The sequence below is a fragment of the Procambarus clarkii genome, chromosome 24 (genome assembly GCF_040958095.1).
Source record: "Procambarus clarkii isolate CNS0578487 chromosome 24, FALCON_Pclarkii_2.0, whole genome shotgun sequence".
NCBI lineage: Eukaryota > Metazoa > Arthropoda > Malacostraca > Decapoda > Cambaridae > Procambarus > Procambarus clarkii.
In genome coordinates this window covers 2,851,648-2,876,097 of record NC_091173.1, presented here as the reverse complement: position 1 = coordinate 2,876,097, position 24,450 = coordinate 2,851,648, and the positions used below count along the sequence as shown (strand labels likewise).

Sequence of the window (24,450 nt, the reverse complement as noted above, 5' to 3'; positions counted from 1 at the left end):
GTATGTTAGCCTGGGCAAGGTAAGGCACTTTGTGAGAAGGTAGAGGGCATCGTGGGAGTCCAAGTCCCCAATTCTCTCTTCCATCCTCTTTAGGTCTCTAAACTTTTCGTCAAGGACCGCAGCAATAGCATTGTGGCCCAGAGGTGCTCCGAGTAGTGTGCTGTCGGTAGGTTTAACGACTGAGGCTTCTGGTAGAACTGATTTCACTGCTCTAATGATTACTTCACTGGATGCAATAATTTCGCACTTGGAGGGGTTAAGAACGAGACCCATGGACTCCCCCCGTGTCTTCACCAGCTGTAGGTCTTCTAGCAGGGAATCTTGTGTGCCTGCCAGAGTGCCATCATCCAGGAACCAGATGTTGAGCTCGCTGGACAGTCTGGTTGTAATTTCTCGAACCGCTATGCAAAAGAGGAACGGTGCAAGTGGGTCACCCTGTTGAATTCCCTCTGCTGAGGTGACTTCATGTTTGCCAAACAGGAGGGTTGAGTCTTTGCTGTAGCCTGCTGACACAAACGGGAGAATGCTTGGGCAATGTTCCTGGACTGCAGTGAGGATTGCTTCCCATTTGACAGTGTTGAAAGCGTTTTTAAAATCTAATTTTACTACTGCCTGGTCTTCAGTAAGAGAGCTAATGTAGGCTCGTGCAGCTTGAGCCGCTGCTTCACAGCCTTGGGGGACTCCAAACCCCAGCTGGTTGGGTTGCAGCATGGTGGCTGCTTCCATTCGGATACTTCTGACAGCAGCCCTTGCAACTAGGCGGCGAAGGGTATTACCAACGGCAATGGGTCTGATCCCTCCCCCCTTCTTTTTCAGGGCACATAGGGATGCACCAATATATATATATTATATATATATTATATATATATTATATATATATATATATATATATATATATATATATATATATATATATATATATATATATATATATATATATATATTATTAAATATGACCGAAAAAGTAAGATTAATAATTCTAACACAAATTTTCTCGATCTTTCTTACGTTTCTTTTCACTGTTGATGGTAATTCAAAGATCAATTCTCCAAAATTCATTTCTATTTCTAGTCTGACGCGACACTTGAGCGCATTTCGTAAAACTTATTACATTTTCAAAGACTTTAGTTTACAAACACACAACTGAAACTGAATAGAGCTTACACATCTTCGATTTTATATCTACATTTGGGTGAGGTGGATGAGGTGAAAACAAACTTTCAACAATGGGTATTGAATGGGTATTAAATTCAAACACAAGACAGAACACGAAACAATGGGTATTGAATGGGTATTAAATTCAAACACAAGACAGAACACGAAACAATGGGTATTGAATGGAAGTAATTGTAGAAAGCCTATTGCTCCATATTTCTTGATGCTTCTATATTGGAGCAGAGTCTTGAAGTGGGTAGAATATAGTTGTGCATTAATTGGCTGTTGATTGCTGGTGTTGACTTCTTGATGTGTAGTGCCTCGCAGACGTCAAGCCGCCTGCTATCGTTGTATCTATCGTTGATTTCTGTGTTGTTTGCTAAGATTTCTCTGGTGATGGTTTGTTTGTGGGAAGAGATTATATGTTCCTTAATGAAGCCCTGTTGCTTATGCATCGTTAAACGCCTGGAAAGAGATGTTGTTGTCTTGCCTATATACTGGGTTTTTTGAGGCTTACAGTCCCCAAGAGGACATTTGAAGGCATAGACGACGTTGGTCTCTTTTAAAGCGTTCTGCTTTGTGTCTCGAGAGTTTCTCACGAGTAGGCTGGCCGTTTTTCTGGTTTTATAGTAAATCGTCAGTTGTATCTTCTGATTTTTGTCTGTAGGGATAACGTTTCTACTGACAAAAACTTTCAGGACCCTTTCCTCCGTTTTATGGGCTGTGGAAAAGAAGTTCCTGTAAAATAGTCTAATAGGGGGTATAAGTGTTGTGTTAGTTGTCTCTTCAGTGGTTGCATGGCGTTTCACTTTCCTTCTTATGATGTCTTCCACAAAATCATTGGAGAAGCTGTTGTTGACTAAGACCTGCCTTACCCTACAGAGTTCTTCGTCGACTTGCTTCCATTCTGAGCTGTGGCTGAGGGCACGGTCGACATAAGCGTTAACAACACTCCTCTTGTACCTGTCCAGGCAGTCACTGTTGGCATTCAGGCACATTCCTATGTTTGTTTCCTTAGTGTAGACTGCAGTGTGGAAAACTCCGCTCCTTTCCATGACTGTTACATCTAGAAAGGGCAGCTTCCCATCCTTCTCCATCTCGTAAGTGAAACGCAACACAGAATTCTGCTCAAATGCCTCCTTCAGCTCCTGCAGATGTCTGACATCAGGTACCTGTGTAAAAATGTTGTCAACATACCTGCAGTATATGGCTGGTTTCAAGTTCATGTCGACTAAGACTTTTTGCTCGATGGTACCCATGTAGAAGTTTGCAAACAGGACACCTAGGGGAGAACCCATGGCGACCCCATCTACTTGCTTATACATGTGTCCATCCGGGCTCAAGAAGGGTGCCTCTTTAGTACAAGCTTGGAGTAGTTTCCTTAGACTGTTTTCTGGTATGTCAAGAGGAGTACAGGCCGGATCACGGTACACTCTGTCGGCTATCATCCCGATTGTTTCATCCACAGGTACGTTGGTAAACAGAGATTCTACGTCCAACGAGGCTCTTATCCCTGTGGCCCGTGTTGCCCGCAGCAAGTCAACAAATTCCTTTGGAGACTTCAGGCTGAAGGTGCAAAGGACATAAGGAGTCAGCAAGCCGTTGAGTCATTTCGCCAGTCTGTACGTGGGTGTGGGTATCTGGCTGATGATTGGCCGAAGTGGGTTTCCAGGCTTGTGTGTCTTGACATTTCCATAAGCATATCCAGGTTTATATTCCCCAATAATCTTTGGCAGGTGGAGTCCAGATTTCTTGGCGTTCACAGTTTCGATCAATTTGTTGACCTATGCTTTCAGTACGGCTGTAGTGTCCTTTGTTACCCTTTGGAATTTAGTTTGGTCAGAGAGTATGAGGTTCATTTTTGCCAGATATTCGTCTTTTTTAAGAATGACGTATATTGGCGACTAGTCGCCTCTCCTGACAACTATCTCCTTGTTCAAATGCCCTCTTGGGGATTGTAAGCTTCAAAAAACTCAGTATATAGGCAAGACAACAACATCTCTTTCTAGGCGTTTAACGATGCATAAGCAACAGGGCTCCATTAAGGAACATATAGCCTCTTCCCACAACCAAACCATCACCAGAGAAATCCTAGTAAACAACACAGAAATCATCGATAGATACAGCGATAGCAGGCGACTTGACGTTTGCGAGGCACTACACATCAAGAAGTCAACACCAGCAATCAACAGCCAATTATTGCACAACTATATTCTACCCACCTCAAGACTCCGCTCCAATATAGAAGCATCAAGAAATATGGACCAATAGGCTTTCTACAAACACTTCTATTCAATACCCATTGTTTGTGTTCTGTCTTGTGTTGATACTTTTAATACCCTATTAATATCCCCTCTTGTTCTGTCTTGTGTTAATGCCACATCACCCCTCCCACCTCACTCAAATGTAGATATAAAATCGGAGATACGTAAGTTCTAATCAGTTGTGTATTTGTGAACTAAAGTCTTTGAAAATGTAATAAGTTTTACGAAACGCGCCCGTGTCGCGTCAGACTAGAAATAAAAATGAATTTTGGAGAATTGATTTTTGATTTACCTCCAACAGTGAAGCGTAATGTACGAAAGATTGAGAAAATTCGTGTTAGAATTATTAATCTTACTTTTTCGGTCATATTTAATAATATATATATATATATATATATATATATATGTCGTACCTAGTAGCCAGAACGCACTTCTCAGCCTACTATGCAAGGCCCGATTTGCCTAATAGCCAAGTTTTCATGAATTAATTGTTTTTCGACTACCTAACCTACCTAACCTAACCTAACCTAACTTTTTCGGCTACCTAACCAAACCTAACCTATAAAGATAGGTTAGGTTAGGTTAGGTAGGGTTGGTTAGGTTCGGTCATATATCTACGTTAATTTTAACTCTAATAAAAAAAAATTGACCTCAAACATAATGAAATGGGTAGCTTTATCATTTCATGAGAAAAAAAATAGAGAAAATATATTAATTCAGGAAAACTTGGCTTATTAGGCAAATCGGGCCTTGCATAGTAGGCCAAAAAGTGCGTTCTGGCTACTAGGTACGACATATATATATATATATATATATATATATATATATGTCGTACCTAGTAGCCAGAACTCACTTCTCAGCCTACTATGCAAGGCCCGATTTGCCTAATAAGCCTAGTTTTCATGAATTATTGTTTTTTCGACTACCTAACCTACCTAACCTAACCTAACGTTTTTGGCTACCTAACTTAACCTAACCTATAAAGATAGGTTAGGTTAGGTTAGGTAGGGTTGGTTAGGTTCGGTCATTTATCTACGTTAATTTTAACTCCAATAAAATAAATTGACCTCATACATAATGAAATGGGCAGCTTTATCATTTCATAAGAAAAAAATTAGAGAAAATATATTAATTCAGTAAAACTTGGCTTATTAGGCAAATCGGGCCTTGCAAAGTAGGCTGAGAAGTGAGTTCTGGCTACTAGGTACGACATATATATATATATATATATATATATATATATATATATATATATATATATATATATATATATATATATATATATATATATATTATATTATATATATATATATATATACTGTATATTTATATTTGTTTTATGAATAGCAGAGGTCCCAGGACTTCACTATCACCTCATCCTCAGGTATAAGCCATGCAGCAAGAATTTTGCAATCATTCGAACTCTGTCTTTGACATTGTTAAAGAGAGTTAATGAAATGCATCTCTTAGTGTCAGACTCAATAAAACTGTAAAAATGAACTTTGGAAAGTTCATTTTTAAACTTCCTTCTCTATATTAATTATTTACCATCCATTACTACATTTATTTTTTATTTTCTTGAGTTAGCATACCTTCCCAATAGCTTTTTGACTTCCAAGATGTCCCTTCTCATAATGAACAATACAAAGAGGAGGATCATTTTTGAAGAGTGTGAAGACAGTCTTGCTAGCTGGAGGCAATGGGTAAGTGAATACCGTCTTGGAGTCTCGAAGAACAAACCTTTCCATAAGAATTGATTGCACCTTGTAGTAGTATTCTCTCACCCATGGTAATGAATCACTGTAGGGAACTAACAACAAAGATTCAACATTAAGAAACAAATTATAAAAGGTAAATAATATATATTTTACAAAGAAATGCTATAATGGAAAATGCGATATGCTATGTTACATATGATCAAATGACTTAAGACAATGCAAACTGTTTAAAAAAAAATGGTCTTGGCAGTCAATGAAAACCACAGCTTAATACTTAGTTGTATGCATGTTTATATGAATTTATGTATGAATACTGTAATCAAATACATGCAAGAGCTTGAACATAGCAGGAATGAGTGTAAAATTTTATGCATTTGACATTTAATCTTCTGCCCTAGTAATTATAAATATAAATTTGTGGATGTGTTTTATAGTGCTTGTGTAAAACAAATTACTTCTAGCATAAGATATTTCAAATAGAAGAAACGTACATTAAAGATAAACTTACCAAAGCTCTTATCAAGAACATAAATATTTCCATACTGAGGCATTTTCACTTCATTCTTGTGGACAATAATTTCCCCTTTCTGTACTCTGTCTGTTGAATAAACATACAATTCATTGAGCTTGTAAATTTATGTCATAGTAGTGGAGGAAGGCAAAAACATAACTAATGAGATTATTAATGTCTTTACTAGATGGCACTGAAATAGCCAAAGTACCGGGATGACTAAATGGATGTTAACATGATAGGCAGAAAACATAGTCAATAGGTTATACTGGTAGAGGCATGATATTAACCACTGCACTGCGCAGGGTGCCCAAAGGCGCTAGATCAAGGGTGTTCACAGTGCTATATGGCGAGCGTAGGATTTAAAACTGGTGCGCGGTCACTTGGGTACAACATTGATGCCTGAGGCCACCAGTGAGCGTCTGCCATTTTGAAAACAATTTCCAGCATGCCCCTCAGCCATGGGGAGCCTCAGTTTCAAGGTAGCAAACATGTCTGATGCATAATCAATGAGCTCCTGGTCTGTGGTCAGCTGCATTGTTGAGAAACGACTCTCAGATGCCGAAATACAGGACATATTGTTTGATGAAGAATACCTGTATATTAGTAACATTGAAGACTACAGTCCTGATAAGGACCTGACACAGGCGTCTGACACTAGTGATACGGACATTGAGGTGGACGATGTCGAGTGTGTATTCACCTAGTTGTGCTTGCGGGGGTTGAGCTCTGCTCTTTCAGCCCGCCTCTCAACTGTCAATCAATCCACTGTTACTACCTACTAACTTTTCTGTGGGGAGCCCTGTCGTCTCACTGGAGCTATCCAGGCTGATATTGCTAATGTCAGACTTTGGCATCAGTCATGTGTATAGAGTTTTTTAGGCCTACCGGAGACCACGAGCCAGAACCTGGCCCCCCTCAGAGAGGCACGAGGAGCAATGGCCTATAGAAACCCCCATGTGGTTTGAAGCATTCTATGTCTACCATCGACCAGGTCAGGCACCCAAAAAGGTAAGCATCCCAAAACAAACCCCTATTCTGGTGAAGAAATTGCTACCGAGAGTCGAACTAGTGGACAGAACTCCCAAAATAAAAATGAGCTAACAAGCATGACGTCACCATGTCGTCACACCGCTGTCTGAGCAGCTCTTCCCTCCACGGGAGGGGGAAGGGGGGCCCAAGACCCCTCGTGCTGGCTACTTAAAACCCCAGTTTTGAGGCTGATGCGCTAGGCAGAGATCGTGTGCTCTGGATCCAGACTTGGTTTCAGTGCTATGCCTTGTGGCGTGATAACTGTCTTATAGGAGTGTGTGAGCCAGGAGTAATTCTTCAGTACTCGAGCTGCATGCGCCTAGGGTTCCCTTTCTTAGGTGCCTGTTAAGTACTGTCCTTGGGGCTTGGGACCACCTTCCACAAGTTTCTTGGGTTCTGCCTCTGCTTAGTCGTTTACGGCTCGGTTTTCAGCCGCTCTTTGTGTGCTAGGGTGTTCCGACTTAGTTCCTGACTTTGTTCGCCTTAAGGTAGAAGGCAGTTTGCACTGTAAATGGCGCAGGGTACTACACAGCTTGTTTTCACCGATCATAGCGGCCGGCTCTGTTCCGCCTTCGTACGCTGTCCTCTTGCGGAGTTTTCTTTTTTCTTTTTGTTGCCTGCCTGGTGGGGGGGAGGGGGGGTCTGCCTTGGTTGTTGCCCCCTGTGTTCTGAGTACTCTTCTCTATTTCAGTGGTACCTCCTGCTTGGTCCCCGTGAGTTTACACGTCCCGAGGGTTCAGTTCTTAGATAGTTGTTTGGTAGACTTGGGCACCGGTTAGCAGTACCCTGCCTGGGCTTCCCTGAACGTGAGTTCCATTTCAGGGCCCTGGGAATCCCAATGGGGGCGCGAGGGTCCAATAGATGTCACCCCTTGTCTCAGGGTGACTCACTATTTTTGCCTCCAACTGCTGCCTTTTGGGTCGGTGGCACCTTCAACTCAGAGTCCTGTGGGTTTTGTTGCCTGTTTGTGACTCAGTTACCTAGTCCTATGCCAACTATACAGTACAGGCAGCAACTGTGTTGCACAGTCGGTTCAGGTGGTTGCAACACGCTACATTGTTTGCTCCCTGGAAGTCGCGAGGCTGCCCTGTTTTGATTGTTGTGACCGGGGCTTTGGGGTATTGGTCGCTTTAGTTTTGTTTCCATCCGTGTCCCCCTTGTCTTCCCATGTTGTGGTTTAGTCTGGAAACCCCCCTCCCTTCTTCCCTGCATCCGGATCAGCACCATCTGTGGTTTCGGGGTCGAGGCGGGGTCTTGATGGTCTTGAGACTTGGGTGGTCTAGGGAATTTCCTCTTACGGGATAGCAACGGAGGCATTTGAGCCTGTTCCTCCAGCCGTGACGTATGGGTCTGCCAGTGGGCTTCCTTCCTTAGTATTTCTCTGGCTGCCCCGACTATTTCTTATGAGGCTGGGGCTTTTGGGGAATGGCTCAGCCTGGATCCTGCTGTGGAGGTTCCCGGGGCTGCGGAGAAGCTGACTTGAGGGCCTTGGTCCCCGTTGGAAACCGCCGGGGATTTTTTCTACCCTCTGAGCAGGACTTGCAGTTACGGGGAGTGGGTTTTTTCTTTTCCCCCCTCTGCATAAGAGTTGCTGGGCGTCGGCCCCTCCTCGGGTTCGGTTCCTTGTCCCTTCGGGTCTGTCGGTTCCGTCCTGTCGGTGTATACTTGAGGTTATCTTGAGATGATTTCGGGGCTTTAGTGTCCCCGCGGCCCGGTCCTCGACCAGGCCTCCACCCCCAGGAAGCAGCCCGTGACAGCTGACTATCACCCAGGTACCTATTTTGCTGCTAGGTAACAGGGGCATAGGGAGAAAGAAACTCTGCCCATTGTTTCTCGCCGGCGCCCGGGATCGAACCCGGGACCACAGGATCACAAGTCCAGCGTGCTGTCCGCTCGGCCGACCGGCTCCCTATCTCCCTACTCTTCTCCGTTTTCTCACCCTTCTTCTCTGGGACATGAATTCTACGTCAGGTCGAGGTCATGTTCCCCTCGTATTGAGGTCCTGCATGACCTTTGGTCTCGGGTACGACTGTGCATTTATGAGCCTTCGTGATTTTGTGTTTGCTTCTGTAGGATCTCGAAGGTTCGGGAAGGACTTCGATACTTCCCGTATTCTTTGAACGTCTGTCGTCTTCCGGTGAGGCTTACCTTTAGTCCTTTCTTGGACTCAATGGTCCTCTTTTGTGCTTCTTTTTGGTTTTCAGTACTATCTTATTCTTTTGTACTTATATTTTCTCTCTGTGCTCTGTCTAGGCATTGATAATACAGTGGCACCTCGATTAACGAGTTTAATCCGTTCTGGCCCCAAGCTCATTATGTGGAAAAATCGTCTTAAGAAACAAATTTCCCCATTTAAAATAAAGGAAATATGTTTAATCCGTTCCACTCCCAAAAACATCCATACTTGTATGACATTTTATAATGTAAATATAATACTGCACATGTAATTATAAATGTTTTGTTGTACAGTACTGTTTTCATGTTTACTTTACCTTATGAAGAGTCGTTGCTGGCTTGAGGGAGACGGTGGAGAGGTGGGAAGGAGGAGAGGGGTTATGGTGTGGAAGGAGAATCCACCTGTGAGTCAGGCGGGCTCTCTATTCTTGGGAATTTCACCCCACTGGGACCGGGTTGTGGTTCACTATCACTTACTGGTCTTTACTTTGCAAAGAATGAGTCTATTGACAATTGCTTTTGTCTTTGTTTTATGATGTTCCTAAAACGAGACAGGAAACTGTCATTAAACATGTTCACACACCGTGTTGTCACTGCTTTATCAGAGTGATGCTTTTCCAAGAATGCGGTCACCTTTTCAAACATTCCCAACACTTCCCTGATCTCACTGGAAGAGGCAGCATCCTCCCTTACCTCCTCCCCTCCTTGTGAGATCAGTCACAGACACCACACTCATGCTTTGCTATAATCTCCTCCTTCAAATCCACAGTAATTGTGTCTTTCTTCCTCTTGACAACACTGTCTTCAGCAAGCAGCTTCTTTGGCGACATCGTGCATTACAAGTTGTAGTCACAAAACCACAAAAAAGCAAAGAAAAGCACAAATAAATGCAGAGGGATGCTTGTCGTGCGTGATACAACAACAACACTGGTGTCGGAAGCGTCCGAGAATTTGCAAGAACCCACAAGACGCTAGGAAGCACCATGTGGTTTTGCTCGTTAATAGAGGTGAAGCTCGTCGACAGAGACAAATTTGCTGCAAGTGGCTCGCTCGTTAATCGTAATGCTCATAGATAGAGCCGTAGATAGAGCAGTGGCATCAAGGTGCCACTGTATTCCTTAAATACTCCTAGTTGGCGCCCTCCCCGCTGGGTGGGTTGTGTGGTTCGGACCTCATGCATCCTGCACATGCGCTGTGGGAGTTTGTTTTGTTTATGGACAGTGTACACAAGTGTTGGTGTTCTGCATCCTTTTTCTTTCGGGTGATTCACCGTTCTTGCTCCTCTTATCTCTCTAATCCAAGCCCCGTAGATACTGGGGGTTGTTCTGGATTACAAATATGTGGAGGATGCCTTGTTATTTTCTCTGGATACGGGTGTGTGGCGTCGCATCCACCTCTACCCTACTCTTCTCCTGCACATGCGGCTCTGGCCTTATTCCATTAGCAATGCTCCTGAAATATTCTCGGCTACGGTGTGTCGTGACATGATAGTGCCTACGCTCTGCAGGTGAGCTTATGCGGTCTGGCGTCTCTTCGGCCAGGTGCTGGTTCGTGGTTTTTGGTTGTGTTTGGGATTGGTTGTGGCGTTTTGTTTGGCACATTGCGTGTTTCTTCCTGTGACCTTCCTTGTCCATCTGTGTTACTTGTTACACGGCGGGTCACAGTTCCGTCTTTTGAGATCTTTCTTTAGACTTTCCATGCCTGGGTCTTTTCTTGCCTCATGACACTCTTTATTTGACCGTCGTGCTGTGCCTGGTTGAGCTCTTCCATATACACTGGATTCTCTGTGTGTAGTGGGTTTTGACCATTTCGTTCCCGATTACTGCCTATCTTTTTCGTTCCTCATAATGCTTGTACACTCTTGTCCCTAGATGCTGGTGCTTGGACTGTCTTTCTAGTCTTTTTCTTGCATTTTTCTGTTTTTCCAAATTCTCTAGTACACATTGTTGTGTGTTTTCGTATGTCCTTTTTGGCTCTACTAATGTTCGTGCTAGGTTGGACTTGTCCAACCCTGCTTTTGCACCGCTCCTGTGTTCGGTTATGTCCTGCATTTTCATCTTCTCCTTGTTTGACACTTCCAGCTTCTGGGTTGCCCTGTATGCTGGTGGATGTGGCTTCTGTTCCTCCTCTCTTGCCCCTGCAGTTTCTTTTCGTTAGGCCGGGAGGTGCTAGGTTTCAGGCCCTGGCACCGGTCTTTTTCTTTGTGTTCACTTTCGGGCGGTGCATTTTTGTTTTCGTGCTGTTCACGTCCTGGTTTGTTCTCCTCATACCTTTCTCGGCATCGCGTGCTTCATTCTGCCCTGCTGGGGCTGCATTCGTCGTTGCTGCAGGATGCGGCATCCCTGTTTTTCGCTTTGCATTTCGGTTCGCGGTGCTTGCTTCCTCGTTGGCCTTGGCCTGGATTATCTTGAGATGATTTCGAGGCTTAGCGTCCTCGCGGCCCAGGTCCTCGATCAGGCCTCCTTTTTGTTACACCCCCCTCCCCACAGGAAGCAGCCCATAGCAGCTGTCTAACTCCCAGGTACCTATTTACTGTTAGGTAACAGGGGCATCAGGGCGAAAGAAACATTTTGCCCATTTGTCTCCACCTCCCCCGGGATCGAACCCGGAACCTCAGGACTACGAATCCGAAGGCTTGAATCCCTGGCTTTTTCGTTTTTCACAGCAATTTTGTCCTTGCTGTTTGCGGTGTCTGCGGTTTGGCATTTTTCTGCTGGGGGCTTCTAGTTGTCATCCGTTATTGGACTTGCTGGTCCTTCTGGGATCCCGGGGAAGGGGAGTTCCTCCCTAAAGGGGTGTGTCTGCTCGCCCGAGTTGGTTCTTTCCCAGCTTGCCGGGTTTGGGTTCCTGGTTTCCTGGCTTGACCTGCCAGTTGTCTCATTCCTGATATCGCGGTGTCACTTCTCACAAGTCTCGCGTCGGAAACACAGTGTCTCTGATCACCTGACGAGCTTGCTAGCATTGGGAAGTTTTCTGTATGGCAGATGTTCCATCTGGTTCCTAGCCCCCTTGGGTTTCGGGCTCTGCTTGCTCTGTGTTCGCACCCGAGGTTTTCCCACGGCTCCACCTCTTCCCATGGTTGGTCTGTCCATGGCGGGGCTGGTTCGGTTCTACCTCGAGTCTCTCACCATCTATTGGTGTTCAGGTGGCTTCATTTATGGTGTCCCACCTGAGTGCTTCGTCTAGGCGGCGGTGTGGGATTTTTTGGTGGCCCTTCCTTTTTCTTTTTGTCCCTTCGTAGGTTTGCTTTATTTTGTTGGTGTGGTTTTGTCCTTCTCTTGTGGAGGTTCCGGGCCGTCATCTTGCCACATACTGTTGCTTTGTCTTGTGTGGCGCTGGCGGAGCCGCTCCGGGTTGCTTCGGTTTTGGTGTTCTCTGTACCAGTTCGCGAACTGTCTCTGGAGCGGTTCACCTCCGGCCTGCTCTTACGCCTCTTGAGCCATCCGGGTTCTTGGATTGGGTACTCTATTCTCTTTTCCTAGGTTTGTTATGGCCCCTTCGGTTCTGGATTGTTTTCCGAGGCTCTTTTCTTGTTGGCGTTGGCCTCTGGGGGTCGGGTCAGGGTGCTTCATGCTCTTCTCCGGCGCCAGGGTTTTGCTCTTTTGGTCCTCGGTATAGGTTTGTTCGCTTGCAGCCGTCTCTTTTTCTGGCGAAGAATGTCATGGCTGCTTTTCGGAGGGGTCCTTGGGTTGTTGATGCTTGATTGGTCTGGCCAGGGATGCATCATGTGTTGTGTTCGGTTGTGGCGCTTCGCCGTTCTTTGTGTGCCATAGCTACCGTGACCGGGGTCATGCTTTGCGTTCCTCCCGTTTCTCTTCTTCCCTGTTCAGGGTGTCGTTCTCTCGTGTCGTCCGAGGGGTGGTTCGGTCCAGCCAGCCTGCAGTCTTTCTCCGTGTCATTGACGTTCGTAGGTTGGCTACGCGTTCCATCCTGATGTTCCTCGCCTTGTTGGGCTGGTGTGGCTTTGGGTTGGCGGTTGCAGCGTTTTGTTTCCGCTTCATGTTGGGGAGTGAGCAACAATCGCCTCCCAGGTTAGGTCCCTCTTGTTTTCGTATTTGGGTAGGTAGCTCCGGGGACCTGACGCGGCTTCCCCCAGAAACCCAGCATTGAATGTAATGAAACGCCATTTGCTGGGCGAGACCCCAGCGGCTCCCCGGCAACCCTCCCTCCGGACAGCGTTTTTTTGCATGTTTTTGATATCCAGCTTCAGAACTGGGATCTTGGGTAGCCAATGCGAGGGGTCTGGGGCCCCCCCCTTTCCCCCTTCCGGGGAGGGGGGAGCTGCACAGACGGTGGCGCGGTGACATGGTGATGTCATGTTCGTTAGCTCGTTTTTATTTTGGGAGTTCTGTGTCCACTAGTTCGGCTCTCGGTAACAATTTCTTCACCAGAAAAGGGGGTTTGCTTTGGGATGCTTACCTTTCTGGGTGCCTGACCCAGTCGATGGCAGACACAGAATGCTTCCACCCACACGGGGGTGTCTATAGGCCATTGCTTCTCATGCCTCTCTGAGGGGGGCCAGGTTCTGGCTCGTGGTCCCCGGTAGGCCTAAGGAACTCCATACACATGACTCATGCCAAAGTCTGACATTAGCATATCAGCTTAGTAAGCTCCGGGAAGCCTCCAGGACTCACCCTGAAAATGGCATTTCATTACATCCAACATTTTTTTTTTTTCACACACACACACCCACCCCCAGGAAGCAGCTCATAACAGCTGTACTCCCAGGTATCTATTTACTGCTAGGTAACAGGGGCATAAGGGTGAAAGAAACTGCCCATTTGTCTCTGCCGGGGCTGGGAATCAAACCTGGCCCACAGGATTTTGAGTCCCGTGTGCTGTCCATTCAGCTACTAGACGCCTGTGAGGATGCGTGTACAGTACACGCATCTCGCCCAACCTGCCACACCACCCTAGGTCAACACCACTGGATTTATTATCACTATTTGTGTCATCTGACGTGTCTCTACTAAGTGACAGTATAAGTGATGAGTTGTTTTCTGGGTTCAGTGACATTTGCTGGTGCACGTGCTGGTGGTACTCGTGCTGGTGTATGATGTGCTGTTGGTGCCAAGACAAAAAACCAGCGTTGAATGTAATGAAATGCCATTTTCTGGGTGAGCCCCGGAGGCTCCCTGGAGCTTATCAGGCTAATGTATGTTATATTAGACCGGAACATTAGCTAAGGAGTTCAGACCTACCAGGGACCAGTGCCAGAACCTGGCCCCTTCAGAGAGGTTTCAGGGAGCAATGGCCCTGGAAAACCACCTTGTGGTTGGGGTTTTTCCTTATCTGCCATCGACCGGGGTCAGGCACCCAGAAAGGTAGGCATAACAAAACAAACCCCACATGGTAAAAAGCTAAAACAAAAAAATGAACAGAGGTAGAAACTCCCTACAATCCCAAGGTACACAACCAAACAAGCAAACATCACACTTTACTGCTACAGTCAATTGTCCGTGCAGCCCTCCCCGCCCCGGACCTACTGCGCTGGCTGCCTAGCATCAGTTCGGAAGCTAAGCTTCAACCAACGCTGAAAAAACTGCCGACCGGTGGGAGGGAGGGTTGCCAGGGAGCCTCCGGGGCTCACCCAGAAAATGACGTTTCATTACATTCAACGCTGATTTTCTGTAGGGAGCCCCTATGGTTCCCTGGAGCTTCATACCCAAAGAGAAGAAAAAGAAAGGGCTGACCCGGGAGGCGGCCGCCACAAACTCCGCAACACGAAGCCAAGACAACAGGCCGCAACCTGCGACCCAAGGCAAGAAGAACGCACAGAAGCAGATGCGCATAAAGAATGGGCGGCCAAGAACATGTGCGACCCTCAAATCCCTGCGCCTGAAATGAGCAGCAAAAAATAGCTGCAACCGTCCGAACAGCACAGGCGCAAGGACAGACCGCAGGCTGGAAGACTTGAAAACTCTGCGGATGACCTGGGAGACCCGAGCCCTGAAACAGGGAACGAGGGAAACCAGATCAACCCAAAGCGCATCCCCTGACACGGTACACAGATAACGGCAAAAAAGCGCAACCGGACAATACAGGACGCACTCCCGGCCGAACAAATCAAGCACCAATAACCCAAGAAACCCTCCAGAAAGCAGCCGCCTCGACCGTCGCCAGAAAGATGGAGAAAGGCTGCAAACGAACAAACCTACCACCAGTACCAAAGAGCAGAAACCTGAACCGAAGCGGCTACCACAAACTGAGGAGAAGATAAGAAGGCACCCTGATCAAGGACCAGGACAGCTCAAGCGATGCATGAGAAGGCCGGAGGTGAAACAAAACACGAGAAAGCATACGAAATGGGGCAGATGTGACGCCCACCCCGAATGCAAGCCGGAGCGGCTCCACCAGCGCTGCACAAAACGAGGCGACAGTAAGAAACATCAAAACTGTTGTCCTGAAAACCCCAAAAAAGGACAAGACAACCTGATGCAAAAAAGAAGACAACCTACAAAGAGCAAGAAAAAGCGCATAGAAAACCAGGAATGTCATACTGTCGCCGAGACAAAGCTTGCAGGTAGGACACCATCAACAACACCTGATCACCACAGACATGGTGATATCCGCATCAAAATACCAGACGCGAAGAGCTGAGGAGAAGGCCGAAGCAGTCACATACAGGACCGGTCTGACCTGCCGAAAGAAACGGAGCCGCGGGAAAACGCCCCGGGTTCGAACACCTATCAAGCAGCGTCTGAAAATAAAGCTGGGCCGGCCACCAAGAAACCATAAGGACTACTCACATGGGAATGGGCTCCAACCGTGCCAGAACCCAAAGCAACAGCTGGACCGGGAGAAGAGGAACAGTACCCCCTCCACCTCGACCAGTCCTGCCGAAAGGCATCCACCGTGAACGCCTCGCAGGCGGGTAAGGGCATCACATAGATTGGGCAACGCCTAGACCACGCCAACTCAAAGATGTCCATGACCAGGAGTCCATACGTCCGACAGTCAACGAAACGAGTCGGCGACGACTGGCCAATCCGCGAAAAGAGGAATGAACCGAGACAGCTGTCCGCTAGGATGCAGGACACAACCCGGACACGAACCTCACGGTTAGCCAAACCCAGAGAATCCAGCAAACGAGCCACTCTAAGAGACCAACCCCAAAGGTCAAACACCTAAGAGAAACTCTGTGGTTCCGGCAAAGAACCGCCATAGAACAGTCCGAATGGAGCTGAATGGTAGAGCACCGAGTGACCCAAACCCTCCGAAGCGCAAACCAGACAGGCCTGAACTCCCGAACCATGCTGTTAGCCCGACGGACGGACAGACCCTACCATCCCCAGCCGACCTGGTGAGCACTGGTCACAAAGCCCCAGCCGAGAGATGACCTGTCCGTGAATACATCAAGCGAAGGCTCAGGGAGGTGCCAAGGCACGGAACCCTGAAAACCCTAAAGAGGAAGCTGGTGACGCAGCACCAACACGAGACCCCCGGAGGAACGAACTCAACGCTTGCAAGAGAGGCGGAAGGGGAGTCTACGAAGGAACCAAACAGACGCCGAAGCCAAACCCTACCCCACGTACACATACATATACATATGCACATACACACAAGGTATGTTACACACATACGTGCATATGCACATACACATGTGCACACACACAAAGTTTAGACATGTACATGCACATGTGTAAACATACACGTGAAAAGAAAATTACAAGCTGCCGACCAGTGGGCAGAGAGCACCACGCCGGCCAGGCGAAGAAGGCACAAAACTGCATCAAAAGGCCCACCTCGACAACAAAACCCCCAAAGTCCCAGCACGACCACAACACGTGCCAAGACCCAAAAAGATCAGTTTGCAAGCCAGGAAAACCCCAGAACCCCAGAAGGCAGAACCGGGTAACACACAAGGAAACAAAGCCCCCTGAACCCACTAAGGGGGCCCAAGAGGATGAAATCTCCAGAACGAAACCAAAGAACCCAAAGGAACCCGGAATCGAAGCAGGGGGAGCCCAAACCACCACATTTGCCGGCGGAGATACACCACAGAAAGGCAAAGCACAGCCCCAGACAGAACCCCCAGGGAAACAGTCAAAACAGACCGAAAATCAAGGGACAAGATGTGGGAGCAAGACAGGAACACTGAGCCCAAACCCAAGGGCCCAGACCCCGAGAGCACACCCAGGCGCATGTAAACAAACCTTCAGTTCGTATACCACTCTCGATGATCGAGGTCGGTGGCCTGGTCGCCATGTAAGGGGTTGCCGATGCCAAAACAAACCCAATACCGACCGTCGGTAATATCGACCACCAGACCGGTATACGAGGCTCCAGATACAGATCTCCCAAACCGGTCGTTATTACCGGCAGATCGGTATAAAAGAGGTCGTTAAATTGAGTGGATACTGCACTAAAAAAAAATACTGTCCGGAAAGGAACACAAAGAAAATCCGTAGCCAGGGCCAGAAGCCAAGTGTCCCCTGTCCCAGTGAAAAGGAACTGTAGGGGCAGGAGTGGGTGGCTTCAAAGCTACATACACCAGCAGACATAACAACACAGAAGCTGGTAGTGACAGACAAGGAGATGAGGAAGAACTCAGAGCTATACCGGAACACTGGGCCCGTTCTAGAACAGGAAACTGAACAAGAACATATCCCAACCTAGCACGAGCGTGAGAATAGTCAGTATGCACCTAGCAAGATAAATAACAATGTGGAGGAGAGAGGTAGGAAGACGTAAAAATGCAATGAAAAGACCCGAAAGACAGTCCAAGCACTGGAAGCCAGGGACAAGAGCATAAGCAATCGGCAACAGAAGGCACATGGCACAGATATGTAGCAAGGGAAAAAAAAGAGACACTCGCCCAACTCAAGTGCTAATGAGAGAAGCAACCCCACACGAGCACCAAAATCCAGACCTCAAGAACAGGAAACAAGGCTTCCAACCCATAGGAGGAAGAGGAGGGGAACGGAAGGCATATATATACGTCGTACATATGTAAGGCATATGTATGTGCATATGTAATGTACATATGGTCGAACCCCATGGTAAAATCCGACCAGAATGTCAACCGGTACTAACCACGCTCTTCACCCCCACAATGGTCGCCCAAGACAAAATTGGGGAACGCCACAAAAATATTGTGGAAAACATCTTGATAACTCTTTAAACCAAAAATCCAAAGTTAGTAAATGTCAAGTCAGGTTAGGTTAGGACAGGGCAGTGTCGTACCACTGCGCCATGGGACGACAATTCCATGGGGAAAATTTTGAATGGTAAAAGCAGCGCTCGCCGACATCAACTCGGGTGACCACTGCAGAAACGCAACACATGGGCCGACCCAACAACTACTTGGGTCAGACACCAATATGGTATAGAACATAAATAAGTGTGCAGCCAAGCACTGAACGATGGGCAATGAATAAATGTCCAGAATCCTGGCTGACAAAGTCACCAGACCATATAATCTCACCTGTCGAGCAGAGGCACTATCGGGTCACGACACAGCATAGCCATGTAATAGCCTGGGAGCATGGCTAGTGGAGCATGTCCAGAGATGCTTGTGCAGGAGAGAAGGTGCAGTGGACAGGTGGAGAGGCAGAGGAGACGCAACTCCCAGTCGCCCCACACCCATAAGCAGAGAAATAACTAGATGTGTCCCCCACATATAAACCAGAATGACCCCAATATCCAAGGGGCGATGACTGGAGAGATAAGATAAGTGAGAGCAGTGTATAACCCAGAAGAAAGTGCGAGGAAAACCAACACATGTTTACACTGACCAGAACAAAACAATCACCCACGGCGCCTGCGCAGGACACATGAGGCTTGGGCTGTGCTACTCGACCCCCCGGGAAGGGTGCCAACAAGGAGTATGGAAACATTATTAATAAAGTCGAGACAAAGGATGGAAAGGGGCAACTATTAAAAATCGGAAATAGCATCGAAAGATGAGAAAAAGAACGGAAGAGTACCAACAAGTCTCAGAAAGGACTGGAGGTAATCCCCACTGGAAAGCGACAGACGTTCCAATAATGCAGAAGCATCGAAGACCCACTCGAACCTAGACCAACAAACACAATCACGGAGGCACAGATGCACCCAACAGCCTCCGTGGCCAATGGTCACGCAGGACCCGAGAATGATTGTGGCATGATGCAGAACATAGGTCCTAGAGAAGAAAAGTGGGAAGCAAAGAAAACATCCCACAGAAGGACGGAACCGAAGGGACCCTGAACCGAACCCAGGGAGGGGCCGATGCCCAAAGGCAACTCGTACGCAGAAGGGGGAAAGGAAAACCCCACTAGTAGTAACAGTAAGCCCCGCTCAGAAGGTCAGAAAACCCAGGCGGGGTCCAACAGGGCACTAAGGCCCCCAAGTCAGCTCCTCCCCAACCCCGGGAACCACCACGTCAAGCCCCAGGGGCGAGTCGACCTCCAAAGCCCCGGTCTCTCAAGAAAAAACCGGTGCAGCTGAAATAGCAGGAAGAGAGGGTCCCACTGGTCAGACCCCAGAGCTACGGCTGGAGGAACAGACTCGAATGCCTCCAACGCAACCCAGGAAGGGGCAACCCCCGAAACTGGCAGTCTCAAACCTCGAAACCCTGCCCCGACCCCGAAGCCATCAGACGCCTAGGAGCCGGAAGCAGAGAGGGGGGGACAGAATGAACCACAGCAGGGGAAGAACAAGGGGGCGCAGACTGAACCAAGACCGACACAACCAAAATCCCCAAGTCCGGGTTTTGAGAAGCAAAACGGGGCAGCCTCGGGGCATCCCGGGAAACAACCAAACTATCCGGCAACGAGCGAGCCGCCTGCACCTGAAAAATGTCATCAACAGATTGGGTGATAGGAGCCATAAACAAGCAACAACGCTCGCAGGACTCGGGGTCGAATGTGTCACTGACCCAACAGGCAGCATGACGGAGGCAAAAGCAATGAGTGTTGCCCTGAGACAAGTGGCCAGAGCAACTCTCAAACTCACACAATGCGAGAGGGGACGCAGGGGTCTTACCAAGTGAACCAGAGTGCCCACGCGGACTTTTTCAGGGCCCCTAGACTGGGTCTGCTAAGAGCTATCCCAGGCAGGGTACTGCTAACCGGCACCCCAAACTACCAAGCAAACTGCTAAAAGCTGAACTCACGGGACATGTCCACTCACGCGGGCAAAACAGGGGGTGCCACCACACAAATGACCCTAATATAAGGGGGAGGAAGAACACAAGGCAGACCCCCCAGCATAAACAAAAACACACAAAAACCTCGCAGGAGGACAACTTACCCAAAGTGAACAGAGCTGGCCGCTGTTAAAGGTGAAAACTAGCTATGCAGTACCCATTGGCCCAGCAGTGCAATAACTACCACTTACCCCGTGGCCCAGCAGTGCAATAACTACCACTTACCCCAAGGCAAAGAAGGGTGGAAACCCCCCACACACTTTGGGCGGCCAAACACCAAGCAGCAAAAGGTTAACAGAGGTAGACCCAAGGTGACTTGTGGAAAGGAACCCCAAGCCCCGAGGGCGCGGTACTTACAGGGCACTCAGGGAAGGTGACCGTAAGCACATGCAGCCCGAGTATCTGAGAATATTACTCCCAGCTCGCACGACCACTGTAAGAGCAGTACTGAAAACTAATAACAGCAATGAGAAAAGACTGGAGCTGGAGCCACACCACTATGCACGATCCCATCCGCCGAGGAACTGAGGTGAAGATCGCCGGCGCGAGGGTCTGGGACTCCCCCTTCCCACTCCGGGGGAGAGGGGGAGCTGCACAGAATTGCGGCGCGGCGGGGCTCGTGTGACGTCATCCTTTTTTGCTCATTTTCTTTTGGGGAATTCTGTCCACTCGTGTGATGATTTTCATTGTTAATAAGAATAGGGGTTTGTTTTGTGGCGCTTACCTTTCTGGGTGCCTGTCCCGGTGGATGGCAGATATAGAATGCTCCAAATCACATGTGCATTTCTATGGGCCATTGCTCCTCGTGCCTCTGTGAGGGGGCCAGGTTCTGGCTCGTGGTCCCTGGTAGGCCTAGAACTCCACCCACATCAACTTATGCAAAATAGTTAGGGTATCCATATAAGCCATGGATAGCTCCGGCAATCTGTAGGGGCTCCCCCCAAAAAACAGATATACAGTACTTGTAATTACCTAAGTGTAGTTACAGGATGAGAGCTACGCTCGTGGTGTCCCGTCTTCCCAGCACTCTTTTGTCATATAACGCTTTGAAACTACTGACGGTCTTGGCCTCCACCACCTTCTCACCTAACTTGTTCCAACCGTCTACCACTCTGTTTGCGAAAGTGAATTTTCTTATATTTCTTCGGCATCTGTGTTTAGCTAGTTTAAATCTATGACCTCTTGTTCCTAAAGTGCCAGGTCTCAGGAAATCTTCCCTAAAGATTTTATCAATTCCTGTTACTATTTTGTATGTAGTGATCATATCACCTCTTTTTCTTCTGTCTTCTAGTTTTGGCATATTTAATGCTTCTAACCTCTCCTCGTAGCTCTTGCCCTTCAGTTCTGGGAGTCACTTACTAGCATGTCTTTGATTGTGACAATTTTGTCCCACAAATTCCAGCATTTGATAATACTGATGTTGGTGTGACACCCTTATTCCCCTATACTGGTGAAGATATGACTGAAAATGATTATTTAATGGCATATTTCAATCAGCCATTCATGGACCATCTTCTTCCAAAGATGAACCGTTACGCTCTGCAATTCATTGCCCCTGGAATTTTACCTGCCTCTAGAATGACACATTGGATAGACACAACTATTGAGGAAATGTATGTGATTTTAGCATTGTGCATGATGATGAGGCATGAAGAATAACACGTGATCCAGGATTATTGAAACAAAGACAGCATTGTTCAAACCCCCTTGCTCAACAGGTACATGTCAAATGATAGGTCCCTGCTGCTTCTCAGGTGCCTGCACTTTGAGAACAATGATATGAAGACACACACGACAGACTGTGGAAAGTGCAGAAGATATTTAGTGAATTGAGAGGAAAGTTCCGTGACTATTTTGTACCAGCACAGAATGTTGTGATTGATGAATCACTAGTTCTCTTCAAGAGATGACTGGCGTTCAAGCTGTATATACCATCAAGGCGGCACAGGTTTGGACCAAAGTTCATGTTATATGACTGCAAAACTGGTAGGGTCATGAACATGATACTGTATTCAGGTACAGACATTGACATGCCAGGTAAGATCCACATGGGTTCTCAGGCAGTGTCGTGAAAACAATCATGGAACCATTGGTGAACAAGGGGACAAGGGGCATATCCTGTACACCGACAACTACTATACCAGCCCCTTGCTGACCAGATTCCTCCTTGACAACAACACCAGCAAATGTGGCACTGTCAAGACACATAGGAGGGAAATGCCAGTGTTTGGCATTGGTATTGCAGTGAATGAATGCCAGCTGAGAAAGTGTGATAAAATGTTATCAGTGTGTTGGAGGAACAGACACAAGGTGAATATGTTGATAACTATTCACACCTGTGCAATGTTGGACAGTGGCAAAGTGAACTTTGCAACTAAGGTGAAAATGTATAAACCTGATTATGTCAATGAATACAATGTAAATATTTGTTTAGTAGATAAATGTGACATGGTGGTTGGTGTCGTCGAGGGCATGAGAAAATTTGTCAAGTGGACCAAGAAATTGTTTTTCCACCTTGCTGATGTTACAGTGCTTAACTGTTTCAACACGTATCTCGTGAAATCTGGCAAGACCCCCACCAATCTGTACATTCAGTACTGCTCTAGCGTCACAACTACTGATGAAATATGGGGTGGAGGGCAGTGTTGTGATTGGGGTGCCAGCAACAATACCTCAGACAGTTCCTGACAGACTCAAGGGTAAAGATTATCTTGCTGTACACAATCTTGGTTATATGCCAAGTACAGGAACACATGAAAAGCTTCAGGAAGCTGACAGGGCTCCCCACAGAAAACCAGCAATGAATGTAATGAAATCCCATTATCTGGGCAAGCACCGGAGGCTCCCTAACAGCCTCCCCCTCTCTGGTTGATGGTTTTCCTCATTCTACAAACTGGTGTGGGGCATTCCCCAGTTAATGTCAGACATGACATACTCTAAATATAGTTCTGGTCCCAGTTCTGGCTCGTGGTCCTCGGTAGGCACAAGAACTCGCGTAACAGATGACCCAAACTAACATAGTACATATTACTCTGGATAGCTTCAGGGAGCCGCTGGAAATTGCCCAGAAAAGGGCGTTTCATTACATTCAGTGCTGATTTTTTAAGTGTCTTCTAGCAATTGTGAGTCTTCTGAATTATTTTCCTTTCCTTTTTTTTATCATCTGCAAATTTAAAAATTTTGCAGTGCTTACATTGGTGGTAAAAAAATAAAGGTCCTAGGACAGAGCCTAGGTTAACTCCACTTGCAATGGTTTCCAAATTAAACAATTCAATTCAATTTATATGTATCCTCTGCTGCCAGTGAAATAACTGTACCCAAACCTGATACAGAAACTTATTTCAAAGATCACAACATACATTGACATTTGAAATATACACAGTTAATGTATGCTATGCATTAATTCATGTGTATGAACCATCTGACTCAGCAACTGAATCTTACAGGTCCCACCTGAAACTCTGTAAAATTAAGAACAAAGAAAATAGCACAGGAAAGCAATATACAGTAAAATCCTATAAAGAAAAGATTTACTAAATATACATTTACACTGTCTTTGCACAAATATAATGTTTAACCCTTAAAGTGAGCATCACGTCACATGACGTGTTGGATGTTGTTCCAGTCAACTGCGCATCACGTCATATGAAATGTTGGAGTACTACGCAAGATTTAAACGGCCCGCGGATACAAGGGGTTCACCACACCTTCATCAGGGCTCTTGTAAACAGACGCCATTTTTTTTAAAAATCGTGGGCCAAACTCCCGGGTGTTATTGGCCTCAGTATTGAGTGAGCAACCAAGCCTGACGTACGCAGCATGAGCTAACAGCACTGCTGTTCAGCTTGTGACCACAGCATCGCCTAAAAATGCCAAAATATACTTGTTCATGCTATTATGTAGCGATGATATTATTACAGAAGACCCCTGACTAATAAAACTGACCAGGGTTCTGATAATAGCAGGATTGTGGTGATATTTAGCGCTGTGCTCCATGGAAGGAGGAGTAATGCTGTGGGAGGGAGGATGGTGACGATGTCTTCTGACTGTGTGTGGCCACCTTTTATTGACTGCACTCAGCATACCAGCTTAGTGGTTCGCTATGGTGAACACAAATGTAGATACTTATATATAACGTGTGTATAGAGAGTATAAACAGCAAGAGAAGGTTTGGAGCCGCCATTTTGGTGAGGGCGGTGGCGTCGTCTGCACGACGTCACCGTGCAGACGACGGTGTTGTTTACTGGTTACCACGATGGTCTTTCGGCACCATAGCAGTTTATTTGTACAAGTATGGTGAATAAAACAGGTAGATATTTATATATAATGTGTGTATATAGCGTAATAACACCACACAGTATTGTTGGAGGAGAAATATTAGTGCTTCTGGCCTTGAGGGCGGCAGCCATCAGCTGACTGTGAGAGGTCCTATGTCTTTGTGCCTTTACTCACCATACAAGCTTA

The 24,450-nt window shown here is 46.9% G+C and overlaps 1 protein-coding gene across 4 annotated transcripts in view; it reads right to left on the bottom strand.

Annotated features, from left to right (window-relative positions):
- LOC123761800 (uncharacterized) overlaps window positions 1-24,450 on the bottom strand; it is a 653,931-nt gene that overhangs the window by 467,295 nt on the left and 162,186 nt on the right. For all 4 annotated transcript variants that reach the window (XM_069330457.1, XM_069330459.1, XM_069330458.1 and 1 more), the window contains 2 exons: window positions 5,646-5,735; window positions 5,012-5,229 (listed from right to left, as the gene is read on the bottom strand). In XM_069330457.1, the coding sequence (XP_069186558.1) occupies window positions 5,012-5,229; window positions 5,646-5,735 (308 nt within the window). The remainder of the gene's footprint in view (window positions 1-5,011; window positions 5,230-5,645; window positions 5,736-24,450) is intronic.